Here is a 20,009-nt window from a genome sequence, read left to right on the forward strand (position 1 = left end):
CAGCTGCTCCTGTGGTTTGGTCAACAAGCCACAGATTCCTTTGGGGAAACAGTGAAGTTGTGAAGCTGTGAAGGTCACAATATATATTTCAGCTAAAACCAACAAATGGGAATTCCTTCAGCGCTGCGTACTGAATATGTATAATGCATCTGAATCGGTTTCTCCCGGCGAGAGCCAAATGACTCTGTGGCTCTTTCATGAGTCAACAGGGGATTGCAGACTTATACAACAGGTATTTGTATTCATCTGCCTTGTCTATTTCTTTATTGACATCTTAATGTAATAAGTTTGTAGGCTTGGTAGTTCAGGGAAATCTCTATGTAGGCCTTTTTTCATATTAAACTGTACTTTGTAGATTAAGCACCATTTACAAAAAGGGTTGGGAAAGGTAAAGAATATAACTATTATGATTTTGGTTCCTTAATGGATCCATTAACAATTCTTTTAAGGAAAGAAATACTAATTCAATAACAATTAAATGATTCTTGCAAAAGGTGAATTTTAGAGTCTTTTTAGAGGCCGCATAAATACATTTGAGTTGTTTGATTCACTAAAAACAACTGAATCATTCTTTCGGCAATCGGACTACACTGTTTACATTGTGTTTTCGATTCACTAAAAAGAGCCAACTCATTCGAATGACTCATTCAGCAATCAACTGTGCTGCTTGTTTCTGATTCTCTGAAAAGAATCGGCTCATAAGAGTCATTCGTTCGGGAATCAGACGTTGTCAGTTTAGCGATTCATTTGCCGTGTTGCGGTGCCTATTGCTGGAAACTCAATGGAAATATTTTTATATGGTTCACCATGCTATAAAGTATGATAACGAACCGAACATCATACGACTCAAAAAATAAAACTGATTTTCGGTTCCCAGCCATAGTCTTGAATCCATTTCTGTGTAATTGTACATGAAAAGATGTTTACGAAAACCCCCAAAAAACTTCTAAACAAACACATCAATACTCTTAACTTGAAACAATGAAAACTGCCTGGGAAAGTCCATGAGTCAGCGTTATGTTCCCACGTGAAAGCAAAAAGCAAGAGAGACTATGATAAAAAGGTGACTTCAACCCAAAGCGTCAAAGTTTTTATTTGCTAATTGCTGGAACTGCTCCGAAGTTTTGAGAGGGGGAAAAGCGTTAGGCCTACAGTAGAGATAATCAGAATCAGCCCATAATCTACTGCCAATATTTACATACACACCACATGCCCTTCACATTGACTCTTTGAAGTGAGTGGGCTAGTAGAGCAGATTTTTATGATTGAAAGATGTAATAAAAGTTGAAAATGAGGCAAAAGGGCACTGAGTATGGATATAGATTTATATGTGGGTTTTGATAACAGTTGAAATATAAACAAAGATGAATGTTTTCAATTCAGAGTACCAGACTTTTTGGGGCACAAGTGAACTCAGCTTTAAAAGAATCTCAAAGCATAGTGTCCCTTCCATGACTGATACTAGGACAATATGTGTGGCAGTGACCGAAGACTGTGTGTTTTGAATTCTTGAATGCTTTTAGAGATGAGCTCATAGTTATCACTGGGAATTTTTTTATTGCTTTCTTTATGAAACAGTGATGTCTGGTTTCAATTTAAATGGTATTTATATAGCGTAAACAGTGACTGAGAAAATCACTAAAGCTGATAGTTTTTAAAGGTACAGAAAACGTATTAACCGTATCACCTCTTCCCTCTATAAGTGCAGCAAGTTCATTTGTTTTACAGATGCATTTAACCTCTGAGAAGTGAAGAAAAGAAGAAAATGAGCTTTTCTCAGCATCATGGACGCAAATTCTGCTAGGTAAGGAGAAATATATTTATTTATTCATGTGTAACCGATAGAATAGCTTTTTAAAAGAGGAGCATAAATGATAAAAAATGTCCATTCCATGTTTTTTTGCCTTTGTTTTTCTTTAAATATTACATTAAAATAAATAATTTATTTCAAAGCAGTCAGGTAAAGAATGGAGATATCAAATACAGTGGCTTTTGCATGTTAATAATGTTAGAGTTCTGTACGCTATGGTGCTAGCTTGACTAAATTCGGATGGTAGGATGCGGGGTCTCCGTCTCGGAGTCTCAGTCTTGCACCTTGAGCAAGTGTTTCCAGTAAGTGTTTGCATAACTTTCAGTCCACTGAGTCACAGAGTTTGAGAGTCTGTTAGAATGTTTCGTATGAGTTAGTACAGCATAAATAACTGCATCCAAAGGTCACACACACAAATACACACAAGCAATACACTCTGTGAAAGGTCTCTTCAGTTCATTCTGGGCGTTTGCAATGTCCGATTCCTCTCCGTCGGATTTGGTCCAACCTTTCCTTCGCTAGAAAAGGGTTTGGCATAAAAAAATGTCCCATATTTTCCCTGGTGCCAATAACTTAAAAACAAATATGTGACAACAATCAGACTCAGTAAAAAGGAGTTCTCTTAGTTCCTTTACATAGTGCCTTCTCCAAACTGTCGAAAAAATTCCAAGTCTTTTCTCAGTGCAGTTAAACGTTCCCTTTTGGTGGGGTTGTAGCTACACGATAGGAATGGGGAGAAAGTGTGTGGCTGTGTTTTTTCTCCGGGTCTTTTTGGCCCTCATCGGCTTCCCGTTGGCCATCAAGCCCACAAACATGGGTTTGTTCCTGTTCCTCCACTCTGCCGAGGCGTAGGTGTTGTACCTGTTCTCCTCTATCCGCTCTATCAGCTTGCAGTCAATGCCAAAATCCTTCTGAAAGAAGAAGACATATGTGAGTTAGTTTTAGTCTGTATATCGATTTGTTGATTTATTTAAAAAGCAATGATCTGAATGCAAACCATATCAGTATTATAGTCACTACTGTAAGAAACAAAACATGCATTTCATAAAATGGATATAATATTGTAATATAATGTTTTATTGTTATATGTATAAAATATTGCTATAATATAATATTAAATTAAAAGGATCAGTCCTTACATATCAATATAAAATATATATATTTTATATAAATATAAAAAATAATACTTTTTTTCATATTTTGGAATGGAATTAATGTATTATAAGATATACTGTGTACACCACTATCTTGACTTTCACTCATGTTAACATGTTAATATTGCTGCCACTACTTTCAGAAAAAAAATGCATTTCATAAAATTAATATTGTATATAATGTTGTATATCAATATTATCAATATAATATTGACACATTAAAATGATCAATTTGTACATATATCAAAGATATCTTTCAAACTTTTGAAAAATAACTGTTTATTTCAGAATAAATATGTATCATAAGATGACCTGTATCCTTCACCATTTTTATGACAGCATCATCATAAGGATTATTTTGAGTCCACATTTCCACATTTTATTCTTAGAACTCACAAAAAAAGAAATCACACACAGACATATGTATATGTATGTATATATATATATATATATACAGGTGCATCTCAATAAATTAGAATGTCGTGGAAAAGTTCATTTATTTCAGTAATTCAACTCAAATTGTGAAACTCGTGTATTAAATAAATTCAATGCACACAGACTGAAGTAGTTTAAGTCTTTGGTTCTTTTAATTGTGATGATTTTGGCTCACATTTAACAAAAACCCACCAATTCACTATCTCAACAAATTAGAATATGGTGACATGCCAATCTGCTAATCAACTCAAAACACCTGCAAAGGTTTCCTGAGCCTTCAAAATGGTCTCTCAGTTTGGTTCACACTAGGCTACACAGTCATGAGGAAGACTGCTGATCTGACAGTTGTCCAGAAGACAATCATTGACACCCTTCACATATTTATTTATTTTTTATTTTTTTTTATATAATATAAATGGTAGTATACGTCACTATATTGATATTTCCGCAGTAAGAACAATAGACTCGAGGCGTAGGCGATTGCATTTTAGGACTTTCCCCTTCCAATCGGTTGATTTCACTTTTGGGAAAAGTACGGCACTATTTTTGCCTGTTTCAGGTAACATTTGCCATTCATGAGAGCGGATGAATGAAAGGCGATGGGGCTGGAGAGAACTCGGAACAAAGAGGGAGCAGGGGATTGTATGGCTGGATTGTGAATGGAGGAGAACACATCCATGGAGCAGTATTGGAGGAGAGACTACAGTGTAAGGAAGAGGGCCTTCTCCGCTTACTTTTTCAAAGATGATAGAACTCTTTTGCTCAAGCCGACTTTAGCTGGGGGATTATTTACAGGCAATGGAGTGGAACTGTCCTTTAAAACAACCCTGAGCTTTTTAAGTGCCCCGAGACATGAGAAACAGAGCAGGCTCTCTGACATCAAAGCCTCTGAGAGGGACCCGAGGGCTGACGGATCTTTCTGGAAGCTTGTAAAGAGCTGAATTTCTATAAATAGTTTAGAAATTCTGAATGTTGTTTAAAAATTCCCGATAAGAAGGACATCTTCGGTTTGGACGGGATCACGAAACGTTATCATTATTTGTTTTGGAGTCCAGTCATTAACTATAATTATAAGAGAAATTAAGAGAAAATGATGCTCACCGCCCCGTAGACCACCCCTTTCTTGTTAATTGCAAGGTAGTAATTGCTTTGAATCCCCTTGATGGCAACGATGCCCACATCCACAGACTTGATTTCGAGTGTACCTACAAAACAACGTAAACATATCATTTGCATGACGTCCACATTAAAGCATTGCAGTTTTTAGAGTTTTGGGAATTATGCAAACACTTATTTTACATTAAACAAGGTGCAATGCTGGTGTCATATGAAACATGTAATTGCATAATGACATAGATTAAATGCAAGCCTAAAATGATAGAACAGGTAACAAATATCAACATGTAAATAGGCAAAGACATCACAGAAATGACCTCCTTAATCTTTACCCACACTCCACCTCATAACCCCAATGCTACAGTCAGAAATTATTTATTCCCATGCAGGAGTACTTATGTTCAAAACTGCTCATTTATAACATGAAAACTCATATTTTGCTGTCTTTGTTAGAGTTTTCAGAGCTGAAAGGCATACTAGGTTTGTAGCCAGTGGTTCAAACTGTGGTAACCATTACTGTTTTGCCTTTTAAAAGGCAATTATGTAAACCCATAAAGCCATCACACTTTAGATGGGATTAGTCCCAGACAGCAATTGCATTGTAATTGTAGCAGTAGCAAACAGGGCTATATGATCCTATGTTGTTTGTGTATGGGGTTAAAAGAGCTTTTGCCTGCAGCTTCTGGCCTTTGACAAACACGAGCAGTTCAGTTTACCTCCCAGCTTAAATGAACTCAGTGCTTTAATCTGCAGCTATTCAACAAGACATCAAAACCATAAAACCAAGCCTCAAAAGCAAGCAAGCGGCCTACCAATCCTGCTGAAAAGACCAGCATTAACCAAAGCAGGTGAACCAACATAATCATGCTGGTTACCGGTGAAATAAAAAAATGGGCGGAAATGGATGGGCAGAAATTCTAATCACATAATCTATATAGATTATATTTTTTCCATTGTTTTTGGAGACATTACTTAAATTGCTTTATTTGATGCTATTCTATCATTGTGGTATAATCTATTTCAAATAACATAACCCGGTGTTATTTATTTTAGTATTATTTGTATAGTTTTATTGTATTTATTAATAGTTTTAATTCGTTTTTTAGTTTTATTTAGTTTTCATTTTAATTTTAGTAATTTTGTTATTGTTTTTGTAATTTTTCATGTCAGTCAGATGGCCTATTCCAGCAAAAATATATTGCATATCTACTTTCAGAACTATGTGAAACCCTCCATATCTTGGATGGTTTGTAAATGCCTAACATTGACATCAGAGTTTTGTGATGCAGAGGAACTGAATCCACACCTGTGGATCAGGGGCACAAGCGCTGCTACAACAGGAGGATTAAGTGGATCTTAAGGCAGATCCTCCACATGGGCTCAGGTTGCAATCACCAAGAGTAGATGTAAGGAGACCTAGTCTTCTATTCTCTCTCCTCCCTCGCCTCAGGTTCATGAGCAAGAGTGACAGAATAAAAGGAGGGGCTCCGAGATGGGATCATAGACTTGGTAGGATGAAGGGGGAATAATCTGTGATCAAAGAGCAATAGACTGGACAAAAGCAATGGAACGGCTGCCCAAAATGACACAAGCACATATACATTTTGACCAGAAATCCCAAACATAAGAAACACCTATCATGCAGGCTCACTCATCCCTATGTGAGTGATGTCATGTGTGCAAACATCATGTCATGTCTACAGTAAATTTGGTGGCTGCTCTTTAAAGCGTGCAATGTCAAAATAAATCCTGAATCGTCTGGCAGAAAGCACCTGTTTGCTTTTGGCTATTTGATGTGGTCTGTCAAAGCAAAACACACTGATTTTTATTTATTTTTTTTACGACTCCCTCACGAGTCCCAGGAGTGTTTCTTCTGTCTGCATTGAAGCCGAAATGCTGGTCCGCAACAAAAGGCTGGATTTACAAAACCAAAACATCTCTAAAGCATTTAAGCAACAGGTCTCACTGCACGCTTTCTTCTTCCACACCATAAACATTTAAGATCTGCCTCTCTTTCATTTCAGATTTCTGCCAGTTATTTAATGTGAGATTTGACCTACAAGTACAGAGAAACGTTTTAAGGCCAGTGTCTGAAATGCAGTAAGCGCTCAAGCACATATTATCTAATCAACATTTTTAAGACATTACCAAGAACAACAGCTGTGCATGCAATAAGTTACAGTTTAATGTGGCTCATTAAAATGCGTATGCGCTGTCATGTAAGAGTTCAACAAACCTCTACAGTAGTGGTTCTACGTAATGCAGACCACTTTAACATTAACTGCAGACCACCTAACACCTCAAGTCTGAGAGAAACCCCCAATGACATGAAAACAATTACTTGTGGTTTTGAACCCATACAATCCTATAACTAGTAACTATCAGTTACTGAATAATAATGATCAAAATAAGAAGCCATTTTTCACAAATTATTATTTTTAAAATAATATATATATATATATATATATATATATATATATATACAGTGTGTACGTTTTAGTTTTAATAATTTTAGTACTTCAACTTCAACTTATTTTATTTCTGTTAATTGTCAAGGCAAGATTTCTAACTTTCATTGAAGTTTTTGGTCTAATATTTATATTTTATTTGATTTCAGTTTTTTTTTTTATTTTAGATCTAATATTAATAATATTAATCTAATATTGCTGCTACAATAATGTACTTGGTTAATAGTTATAAGCTATTTAATTTGCTGTGATTTATTTTATATCATATTGGTGCTTTTTTTACAATTCTAAATATATTATTTATTATTCTTTATTTATTTATTATTTTATTATCAGCCAATTAACTCACCAGTCATTATTATTTTTATATTTTATTTATGCATTATGATTATTTTTTATTATTATTAGCCAGAAAACTTGCCAGCCACTTGGAAACTTTCACGCATCACAGTTTGAGAACTGCCGCTCTACAGACAGCAAAGTCTTGACTCATGAGAGCTTGATTACTTTTAAACAGTTTTCCTGGCAGACCCAATGTTTTGTTGCATCTATATCACGGTGCTCTGCTATTCTGACAAACACGATTTCACCGCCTGCATTATTCAAAGCACTAGCCAAGGCATTCTCTTAAAAAAAGAGAGAGAATTTTCCTTTTTTGCGGTGCAACCTAATCCTCACAGTATTCTTGTTTTACTCCCCGTTAGGGCTCGGATTACAAAGACTTAAAAGCCTCCGCGTTTTAACAAGCCCGGCCCCACCTTACTCATACCCTGTCCGTGAGCGGCCATGTGTCTGTGACATTACACTGCCCATGGCCCAATGGTGGTCCAGAGAATCCCACCCGTAGCCTAGCGTGATCTTCCCTCAGTAGACTTGGCTCTTGCCCCAGGCTTTGTAGGTGGCCGCTCCCCTTCCCGCTTAACGGAGTTCAATGTTTTCTTGGCAGGGTGACAAAACTCAGGTTATCACATCTTGTGATAATTACAAAAAACCCTGCAGCCTCGTATTTGTAGCCTCGTGCAACCTGCATCACCACCAAAGCCTGCGAGAGAGTGAAAGAGACCCCCATCCACTTCAAACGTGTTTGAAAACAACAATTTTTATCATGCAGACGGACTTTTCCCTAGCAGTGTTCAGATTGGATCGCTTCCAGATGTCAAAATAACAATCTTACTTGCTCTCAGGAAAACTCAACTGCTTGTCAGCTCTCCACACCAGTGCAAAGACCGAGTCAATTCAAGTCATATATTACCCCAGGGTGCTTAATTGTCCTGGGAACCTTGGACTGCCACGCCTCTGACACGCACGTCTTTTCAATTAGCCCCCTGTCTACAGGACCATAAAGGAAAAAGGGTCCCCATTAAAAGACATCTTTGCAGCTGACCCGTCATTGGCTTCTGATGACAGTTACTTGGACCTTTGATCTGAGCACTGCAGGCCCCTGGCTCCTGGGCTCAGGAAGATCAGTGGACAGGTCTGGGGGGCCGGTCTCATTATCCCACTCTTCTGGTTATGCTGAAATACACTGCAAAAAATGATTTTCTTTCCAGTACAAAACATTCTTAAATCAAGATATGTTTACTTGAGACACAAAATTACTCTTTATTAAGTCTTGTTTTCTGAAAAATGTATTTTGAAACAAGACAATGGGGTCAGAAAAATAAACTTAATTCAAAGGGAAAACAAGTTTATTTTTCTTAACCCATTGGCAGATATTTGTTCTTATTTTAAGCATAAAGTCACTTAATTTTGATAATATATTAAGTCTTAGTTTTCTGAAGAAAAAGAGTCATTTTGCTTCTCAAGTAAATCTATCTTGATATTTTACAGAAAAACAAGACAAAAACACTGAGTAAGAAAATCATTTTGGATGAACTCAGACTAGAAGGACTGTGAAAGTGTTTGTATGCAGCCCTTTTGAAGATTTTATCACCTCTGCACCTCTGTTCGCTGGATCGTATAGAGAAATGCAATGTTTTTTTATGCTAATCGCTACAAAACAGGTCAGTTGAAGTGCCTGATCATGTGCATCCTCTGTCATGTTAAAAACAAAATCCACTTTCTGAAGTGCACAAGATGGTTTACAGAAAGCATATATGGACTCTGCAGACAGACTCAGAATAACAGCTTTACTCTTTCAGAGCTGTGTTAAAAGCTTTGTGAAGAAACAATTTTGTTCATTTTTTTCAGCACCTCATAAACAGGCTTTCATTGCTGATTTTCCTACTGAAACTTGCTAATAGAGCACAATGCTAACTCACTGGTAAAGAGAGTTGTGCAATCCGTTCTCCTTCACATCCATTGGTTTATCTTCTAATATCTCATAACTCCACTGCACATAGGCTCCATACTCATAGCCTCTATAATAATGGGTTGTTTTGAGATTTATTTACAAACTGATTTAGATAGATGAAAAGATCTGATTCAAAATATTTTATAATACTTCTATGGTGATTTTTTAATGATGTCATTTTTGCCTCATTCGGTTTTTATTATCATTATATTGAAAGAAGTGATAAAGATATTATTTTTCTGTGAATAATATTGTGTATTTCACAGCAGAAAAAAAAAGCTTTTTGGAACAACATGAGGGTAAATGATGACAACATTTTAATTTTTGGATGAATTATCCCTTTAAAACTCTTTTCACATATTTCATGTTAGTCCAGACCATCAGAGCATGTTAAGTATCATGTTTTTGTTTGACTAACCATCCAGGCATTTGTCAACCACCCTGAATACTGTCAGAGGACTGAAGATTTTGTGCTCAACTAATTTTTCATGACAGACAGATTTGTTCAATATTTGCATTGACCGGGCAATAAAACCACTGAAACACTCACTAGCACATGCAACCATGCACGCGCCATCCCCAAACACACACATGACATAACCAAACACACAGACAACCTTCTATGGCGGCAAACAGATTCCAACCTCCTCCTAAATGTCAAAGCAGACACCCATTTTAATGGGAACCAATGCAAGACCACTCCTGCTCACACACATTTGACTGGCCAGATGCATCTCTGCTCACACTGGTCCTTGTCTCTCTTCAGTGCTTTGATGCGCCAACCGCCACCATCTGTTCAAGCACACATTGCTTAGGAATTCCCCATGGAGCTTGTGAGAAGATGTGTTTGAGGAAAGCTTCACCATGCTCTCATTTGTCCAGTATTGTAGCATATCAAGCACTTGTTTAAACACTGATATATAATATAGGACACTGAAAGACCTTGCAAAGTCGTTCCCTCAGTCTTTCCTGTTCAATGGCTTGATAAGCATAAAGAGGACAACACGTATTTGTAGATATCACAGTTATCAAAAATCTCTGTACCTGGCTTAAAACTTGTTACATCTCAGTCTTACTCCATAAACTGCTCAATGATCAGTAAATGTCTCCTCAGAGCTTACTTTTTCCTGAAAGTACACAATTGTTGTCTCACTGGTTTGTGGGCAAGTGTGCTTTTAGTCACCGTCTGTTGGCAATCAGACAGAACACAGCAGAAAAGAGACAGTGGTGTTTCTCCCCAGAACATCCCATGGCACAAATGGTGCTCTGCTTTAGGTAATGGGGTCAGAGGTTAGGCATACATCTGGTCTTCCACTCCTCCAAGTTGAAATTTCAGCGTGAAAAAAATGGATCTATTAACTAAATGAAGATATTGAGCTGCTACTACAGAATAGACACGTGTGTTGTGGGTTTAACAGTCTCAAGTGTACTTTTACATCAATTTGAAAACAAGGACTTTAACCTCATTTTACATGTTAAAATGATAAAATACAAATTACGGCACATTCATTTTTAAAATCATACTCCTTTAAGCATGGAGTGCCAAAAAAACCTTCACAACACATACAGTATAACTAATATATGATAATTATAGATCAATGTGAGCATTTGTTTACATTTATTAATGTATTATTAATTAGTAATTAAAATAAATGAGACGCTATTTTTAATAATGATTTAAAATATTTGGAACATAAATTACCATTCAAAAGTTCTCTTCTTTTTTTTTTTTACAACATCTTCCAGAAGTTTATTATCTCTCACCAAGGCTGCATTTATTTAGTAAAAAATACAGTAAAAACACTATTGAAAATAACTGTTTTCTATTTTAATATATTTTCAAATGTCATTTATTCCTGTGATGGCAAACACTGATTTTTACAGCATCATTACTCCAGTCTTCAGTGTTACATGATTCTTCAGAAACCATTCTAATATGCTGATTTATTTTTTATCAATTTTGAAAACAGTTGTGCTGCTTAATAGTTTTTTTTTTTTGGGATACTTTGATGAATAGAAAGTTCATAAGAACAGCTTTTATTTCAAATAGAAATCTCTTGTAATATGTCTTTATTGTAACTTTTGATCAGTTTAACCGGTAATTGCTGAATAATGGAACAAATATGATGGAACAATGGACAACTTATAAGCAAAGATGTCAAAGCTATCAGCATGTTGCATTTTTGAAGGCCGTGCATCTTGTAGTGATATTTAAAATGCCTTGTAAAATCCAGCTCTGTTATTTATGAATCAGAAAGGAGAAAGTCTATGAGGACGTCAAGGTCAAAGAGAATGAAACACTGACACTAACCTTTTGCACATCAGCTCAATCCTCATAAGTCATTTTTATTACTTGTGTGGTTGGGATTTCCCAGGGGAGCTATAAATGGGCACCGTAACCACAGAAAGCACGCACACGCACACACACACAAACACACACTTCTGTGGAGTGCCATCCATGTGGTCAGGGCTGGCAACATGTCATTTAAATTCACACATTGCACATGTTCATTCACACCAGTGAGTCATTTTAAAGCTACATTTGAAAAACTGAATAAACCGATGTTATGATGAACATGCAGTTATATAGCGTATAAATCTGTGATCAAATACCATATGAAAATTATCACTAACTACCAACGCTGCACAATTATTGTGCCAAAATGTTTTGTTTGCAACACGGTTTTTTGCAGTGGTTGAGCACTACGACCAATCACAGAGATGTTCACTGTATGCATGAATGCAATGACAAAACAAAGGTAGTGTAATGAGTCTATAGGCCTGTCAGCAACAACAACCGGTCAAACTGACTGAGAATACTTCACTTCAGTTCATGGTGGTGTAACGGAGGCCAGCGAGTAAGTGCTGTGCAGGTAAACCTCACTCCCCTGATCTCAAGAGACGCACTAGCGAATGACGCTAGAGGCTGCAGTCTTTAGCCTCCTTGTTAGTGCGTCCGCCTCCCATGCCGGAGACCCGGGTTCGAGACCCACTCGGAACAAGAACGAGGTGTGGCGGTGAGGACCCGGGAGAGGGGGGTTACATTGGTGCCGTGACCCGATGGGAGTGAGGTTTAGGGGGGTGAGTGTAACGGAGGCCAGCGAGTAAGTGCTGTGCAGGTAAACCTCCTTGTTAGTGCGTCCGCTTCCCATGCCGGAGACCCACTCGGAACGAGAATGAGGTGTGGCGGTGAGGACCCGGGGGAGAGGGGGGTGAGTGTAACGGAGGCCAGCGAGTAAGTGCTGTGCAGGTAAACCTCACTCCCCTGATCTCAAGAGACGCACTAGCGACTGACTCTAGAGGCTGCAGTCTTTAGCCTCCTTGTTAGTGCGTCCGCCTCCCATGCCGGAGACCCACTCGGAGCGAGAACGAGGTGTGGTGGAGAGGACCCGGTAGAGAGGGGTTACAGTGGCACCAAAATTGATGTTGAAGAAACATCACATGATGCTCAAAAAGAAAGCATTGTGGGTAATTAAGTTTTTTATGGGGGGATTTTTAGATGTAAATCTAGATGCAGTTTGAACAGAAAAAAATATTGTATTAATAATAAAAATAATAATAATACATTTCTCAATTTGAAATTTTTTAATGTAAGTTTATTTTTTAATAGAAATTAATAATAGCATTTAGAAATATGAGACATTTATGATTTTTTTCATAATCGTGCCCTACTAACTAGCATCAATTGATTGTTTTCCATTTTGTCCCAGCAGACATGCTGAGAGTGGCTTGCAGTTATCTTGTTATTGTTCCTGATGAAGCATTTAACATCACACCAGGCCCTATAAAGTCATAACAACAATACAGCGCAACACTACCCAGCAGCAGGTCAGTGTCCCTTCATGCTAGTTTCTGAGAAACACTTAACAGAATAGCCTTATTCATCTTTCTTTCTCATTAAAATTACAAAACAACTTTTATATGAGGTAAACCGACAGAAGCTGATGGAACGCAGGAGGAAAGACAAGTTATGAATATTAACATTCATTCAAACAAATCATTTCATCCCACAAGGGTTTGTTTGCTTTATAGTTGATAAGGTCCAGCCTAACGCATACAAAGAAACTCAGCACCTGAAATAAACCGAGCAATTTATATTCTCTCATGAAGCAATACAACCTTTTCAAATGACCAAAGCTAATAGGGTTTGGCCTGGAAACACCTCATTAGACCAGCAATAATCTGTATTCTTAATTGAGCCCTATTAGATTACACTGACCCCAAATGGAGTGAGAGACATATAATGACCGCTGGCCTGACCCTTGTTTGATCTGCTGCCCAAGAGCTGTCATGATGATTGGAAAGACCCCTGCACTTTAGACCTTACGATTCAACCAGTAGTTGAACTCTGATCAGACAAATCCCCTCAATCACAGCTGTCAAAGACTAATGATCCTCATTAACGATTTCCTCCGGCCATGCCAACACCGCTGAACTACAACACCAGAGGTTTTGCGTTCGTGTCGATACTGACATTTTCATCAGCACCGTGTGATAAATACAAAACAGTTGCACAGAGGAAAGAGAAGGCAAACAAGATCAAAACCGTTAAAGAAAGATTAAACTCTGGCCGGTCCATGCAAGAGCTTTTGCATCACAGTGAGCTTGTTGTTAAGCTCGTTCAATACACCGAGGACAGCTCCGAGTTCGAGAACGGGGTGCCGTTTCCAAAAATGTCTTGGGGGAGATGTGACAAAAGTGATACTGAGCTGATGGATTCTGAAAGAAAATCAAACAATATGGGTGGGATAGGATTTCAAGCTGCACATAGACAGGTCTTTTGTGGACTTGAAAACTAAAGAAGGCTGGACTTGAGAACTCAAATATGGACAAAGAGACTCTGACTGGGAGTTTGAATCTGGGAAATGTAACAATCTATCATACTTAGGCTCTCTGCAAATATTTTTCCACATCAAATATGCAAAACAAATATTGGCCCTCTCATAAACTACGGGCTTTTGATTTACTGCACATGTTTACGGGGGTGTAAATGTACATTTTGCATCAAGATGTGACATTTTATATGTGCATTGCTGGTAAATAGGCTATATTAATGTCTCATTAAAACTGCGGAGTTTGGTAAACAAAATACATCTCTTTTTATACTTTGTGCTGTTCCAAAAGTATATTCTGTAACTCTGGCTAAAGTTAGGCTCATCCAAAACAGAAAAACTACTAACCTTGAGTTTAGTCGACTACTAATTTCAGCATAATGCAAAGTGTGCTTTTCATAAACATTGACTTTTTTTTTTTTTAATTGAGTCTGACAGGCACAGATATGTGCACAGCCTTTTCCCTCCTGATAAAATTCAGTTCTGTTCAAACACTGGGCCTTCAAACACAAAGATAATTGTCAACATGACGTCAGCCTATATACAATGACACGCCGTGCTGTTCATGGGAATATTCTTTTTGTTAACTCGAGAGAAATATTATACCGCAAAGGGACTGGTTCCTTTTAAAATGCCAGTGGCTCCAACTGAAGTAAAATCATTTGAGGATGTTTTGATGTTTCAAGTACATGATGATACATAACATAGCAAGCCACTCATTTCTGCCCTTTTTACGGGCAACAACAATGGTCTCTGATTACAGAATAAATCAAGCAAACACGTCTGTCGTAAACGCCGCACACTAACATTTCACCGTGGTGCTGTTTTAAAGCGAGGGATGCAGGGAGCACTGCTGCTACCTTGTGGGCACCAGAGGCCCTTCAAATGTTCCAAAAGTATATTCTGTAACTCTGGCTAAAGTTAGGCTCATCCAAAACAGAAAAACTACTAACCTTGAGTTTAGTCGACTACTAATTTCAGCATAATGCAAAGTGTGCTTTTCATAAACATTGACTTTTTTTTTTTTTAATTGAGTCTGACAGGCACAGATATGTGCACAGCCTTTTCCCTCCTGATAAAATTCAGTTCTGTTCAAACACTGGGCCTTCAAACACAAAGATAATTGTCAACATGACGTCAGCCTATATACAATGACACGCCGTGCTGTTCATGGGAATATTCTTTTTGTTAACTCGAGAGAAATATTATACCGCAAAGGGACTGGTTCCTTTTAAAATGCCAGTGGCTCCAACTGAAGTAAAATCATTTGAGGATGTTTTGATGTTTCAAGTACATGATGATACATAACATAGCAAGCCACTCATTTCTGCCCTTTTTACGGGCATTTGCGGCAATAACAATGGTCTCTGATTACAGAATAAATCAAGCAAACACGTCTGTCGTAAACGCCGCACACTAACATTTCACCGTGGTGCTGTTTTAAAGCGAGGGATGCAGGGAGCACTGCTGCTACCTTGTGGGCACCAGAGGCCCTTCAAATTCAATTATAGTGCCCGCAAAAAAGCGCAGGAAAAGGGATGGCAGAGGTCCAATCTGTATTGGAGAAATTATCCATTCACCAACAAGTGATTCCCCTTTGCTATGCCTCCCGCAGACATTCCAGGCCATATCCACACTTCAGATATATCAGCACTGAAATGAGATGTGAATCCCCATTGAAACTCAGTGCATCTGGCTGGAACATTATTACCAGTATGCTTCATGCCTAAGGGTCATTGTGGGAGCTAACAAGGACAGTGCAATTTTTACATGTGGTAAGTGAGTGGCAGGAATCTTTTAACATGTACAGAGATCACTGGCATAGGGATAAGTACAAAAACATGACATATGTTTTTTTTTAACAGGGAAGTACAAAAACGTGGCATGATAGATATAAAGTTATCATTTTTTGTATTTATATTTTAAATAAATATAAAAAGCTGGCACACATTTATTTATTTAGTTAGTTAGTTCAAATAAGCATTAATAAATATAATTATGTAAATGTTAACGTCTACAACACTGGATCTAACAGTGTCCGGCTTTCTGGACAAACTCTTTGATGGTAATTGAAAGCTTTCCAAAACTCTACAAGCCTGGTCTTGGATTTATTAAGAGACTTTCTGTGCAACACATTTAAGAGGCAGTTCGGCTAATTGAAATACCCACAGCCATGTCTTACGGAGTTCCAGCACACCCTTGTCTAAAAAAGCCAAGCAGCACGCACATGGGACCCATATGTCAAAGCCTTTTTTATTAGCCGCAATGTGTGTGCAACCTACTAATGAAAAAGGGAGAGGGAGATTTCGGAGTGTGGTGGCCAGGTGTTTCGAGCTCTTTGCTGGGTGTCTGGACATGCCACAAACTGTAAATTGAAGTAAAGTTAAAATTCTTCTGATTATTTAAAGATTATTTATGAATGAACATGATGACACTTTCAACAGAAAAAATAACCACCTGACATTTGCTTTAAATTAATAAAATCTTAAAAGTAAGCCATTTGTTGCAGTGACAAGGGAGTTTCAGCAGCAGTAATAAAGATAACTGATGTACTGCATGATGTTCGGGAGTAACTTCCAACGGTTTGCACATTTTACAGAAAGGAAAGGCTCCCCTGGTAATTTCAAATTGGTTCCAGGAAACTTGCTACGAATAAATCTGCACTCTGAAACCTAAGAACAAACATTAGAGCTGACTACCTCTCAGCAACGCATGCATAGCCCAACTCCATGCACAGCAGCTCGCGCCCACCAACATCAGGTTAGGTTCATATTATCTGCTGGGTGTTTGACTGTGAAATCAAATGAGGCATTGCCATTTCTTCTCTGGGACCCACATGTGAAAGGAAAGAGGAGAAAAACAGGCGTTACTCACTGTACGGATCGTCCTTGCTTTTAGTGCCGTTGACTTTTCCGTTCTTATCGATCCTGAGAAAGAACTTCTGGTAGGAGAAGAGTTTCCTCTTGCGCACGTCCCCCGTGAGGTGGTTGTAGCTGCGCACATGCCGCCCCACCACAGCAGACGACGAGGAGTTGGTGCCCCTCGGGGCACGTACGGCCCTGTGGGTGTCATGGCAGGCCACAGGCAGAGCCGAACACAGGAGCAGGAGCAGCAGCGGCAGGGAAAGGCAGGACAGACGGAACCAGGCTGAGGCACCCTTAGTCACTTTCCATTTGCACATTGTCCTGGAGCTCGGAAGACTGGGAAGAGCCTCACAGAAAGGTACATGCTGAAGAGCTGGCTGGGAGAAAGGGTGATACCAGGAGGTAAAGCCCAGAGAAGCGTCCGTGAAGGTCGCGTCTGCTTGTGCTGCTCAGGCTGGATACGGTTTCTCTCGTGTCCACAAGGAATGTGTCAACATCCATAACTCAAAACACCTCCGTGGGGAACCACTTCACCTCCGCCTGCTCTCCCACGTACAATCCACTGAAGAACCCCTGTTGGACAGGGGGAAACAAGGACAGCAAGAGGCAAGGCAAATGTTCTGGAGAAGAATGGCAAAACGACCCGAATGCAACAGGGCAGTGAATCTGTTCTTGATCAAACGAGAGGAATCCACAGTAGGAAAAAAAAAAGTGTAATCCCTGCTGTGTCCAGCTTTCTCGCTCTCTCAATGTCCCTCTGATTAAGAGTGTGTTTCCTTTCTGCTCACCACTGAAGTGCTGAGAGGAACCTGAGGTGGAGCAGACTGAGCTCTGACACTCCTCTCACATAATTTATTTGGTTCAGGGTCCCAGATGTAATCTCTTTAGCTAATAGGGAGACTATGAAAAGCAGTCGGCTTTGAAGCTCCGCGTGTGCGCGTGCATGTTTTGCTTGCATGCGTGCGTCAGAATGAGAGGCGACGAGGGGCATTTTTCCTCGCCCCTCTCCTATCTGTCTCACTCTGTTTCTCCCAATTGCCTCACCCACTCTCAGTGTCTCCCTCTCTCTCACTGCCCCTCCCACCCCGTTCCCTCCCATCTGGGCTGGGAGCCCCATGCATCGGCCCGTACAGGTTATCAGAGACACCTGGAGCTGATTGCCGCTTTTCCCCTCATTCACCGCCATCCTCATTGGTCTTCTGTCCTACGGTAGGAACAACAAGACTCGGATGTACCTGAACTGTTTGTACCTTGAATACACATTCAGAATAAGTTTATAGCAGCTATATAAAGTCTTAGCCATTAAACACCATTTGATGAGCATTTACGACAACAAAATGAGACATCAGTGCTGTCGTGGGATAGAGCTCACCCTGAAAACAATCTTTATCTCGAGTCTGGTTTGTGTGTTGTTTAATTTCCTTTTCATATTGTCCAACAGATTCCGTATCTCCGCTTTTCTCCTCTTGTTCGACATCCCTCTTTGTTTTTCGGTGGAAAAACCGAGCCGAATTCAACTTCTGCCAAGTAAATATCATTCATATCATATCTGGGCACATCTTCAGTCCTAAATTCCAACCTGTAGTGCAGCCGAGAGCCAAGTCAGTTAGTACTTGGTGTGAGAAGCACATTTCTGGAATTACATGACTGGTTTCTAGAAATTTCTGTGAGTCCTGACGCAAAAAGTTTATTTATTGAAATTCTCAGGTCATGTTGCAAACTTACATTACGTCAAAAGAGCTGTTGGAGTCGCAAAGAAGCGAGCACTTACTGGGGGAGAAGTTTACTCATTATGGGTGGGGGGAAGGGCTTCAAAAGAAGAGTGAAAAGAAACATGAGTGCCCAGGGCATTTGAATGCATTCATAAAACAATATGATTTTCTGTTAATATAATGTCAAGAAGTGTAGAAAGTCTCTTCAACGTTTTGCTAACTAACATTTCCAATGTGCTCAGAGAAACAATTAAACTTTTGCCAATTTATAGTTTACTTAGTACCTCATATTGTTTAGCAAAAAGCATTGCTTGGCAAATCATTGTCATTATTTTCTATAGCACAAAGTTCAAAGTACTATTTCTCACATTTTCATCTGCATATTGACATCGAATTGGCAAAGACGTGGGATGCTGTTCTTGCGTATGGGGTTAAAACAAAACTTCACTGGCACTGGGTCCCTCTAGTGAGACAAACTTTAACAGCAGGAGAAAACCCGAAACCCTAGACTAATCCTCTCCAAAGCTCATGTTTGAAGATGAATGGCTGTTTTCAATCTAAGGTGTCTTTCCTCTCCCTATAACCCTCATGAGCTCCATCTACCTAGTGCTGGTCTAACCCGGTGCCCGGGGTCCTCAGAAGTGTTGGTTCAACACTTAATCTCACGTCTCCCTGCAAACACCTTGGTCTTATCATAAATTGACACTTCCTCTGTCAGACATTTCCTGCTAACACCAAGGACAAGGAACCAATCAGGAGAATGGGATCTCTGGGAACTCTGATTATTGCAACACACTTAATTGATTTTTTAAAGAGGAACTCAATGTTCTACTGGTTTTATAGTGAATGTTGGACCACCCTGGAACAGCTGATGGAAGATAAAAGTACATGGATGACATTGTGACTTTTCGACCAATTATAACATTTGCTAATTAACACATTTTAAGGTTTAAATGCCTGTGAATATTATCAAATAATATTAACATTTTATCAGCATTATTTGCTAGTTTCTAACACACCAAATACTATGTTTTCATGTTTGTTTTCTTCCTACAAAGATTGTTTTTATTTTCAATTTTACTGTTATGTTCACTATTTGTTATTTTCTAATAGACCAAATAACATGTTTTTCAGCTTTTTTCTTCAAAATACTGCTTTTATTTTCTCTTTTACAGTTATGCATCTGGGATACTTTGCCTATTAAGAGTATACATTTATAAATAATAATAATAATAATAATAATTCAATGTTGTTAAATAATGTTTGGCAGTGTGTCTTACAAGATTTGACTTATTTAAAAAAAACATACTGAAACAATTTAAGGT

At 38.6% G+C, this 20,009-nt stretch overlaps 1 protein-coding gene across 1 annotated transcript; it reads right to left on the reverse strand.

Annotated features, from left to right (window-relative positions):
* Positions 1–1,961: 1,961 nt before the first annotated feature.
* On the reverse strand, positions 1,962–17,599 carry LOC107703510 (fibroblast growth factor 10-like). Its single transcript, XM_016506141.1, has 3 exons — positions 16,983–17,599; positions 4,501–4,604; positions 1,962–2,721 (listed from the first exon to the last, which is right to left on the reverse strand). The coding sequence occupies exons 1-3, from the start codon at positions 17,287–17,289 to the stop codon at positions 2,527–2,529; spliced, it is 606 nt and encodes a 201-aa protein (XP_016361627.1). The 5' UTR covers positions 17,290–17,599; the 3' UTR covers positions 1,962–2,526.
* Between the last annotated feature and the right edge of the window lie 2,410 nt (positions 17,600–20,009).

Source organism: Sinocyclocheilus anshuiensis, unplaced genomic scaffold, assembly GCF_001515605.1.
Source record: "Sinocyclocheilus anshuiensis isolate Anshui unplaced genomic scaffold, SAMN03320099.WGS_v1.1 scaffold330, whole genome shotgun sequence".
Classification (NCBI taxonomy): domain Eukaryota; kingdom Metazoa; phylum Chordata; class Actinopteri; order Cypriniformes; family Cyprinidae; genus Sinocyclocheilus; species Sinocyclocheilus anshuiensis.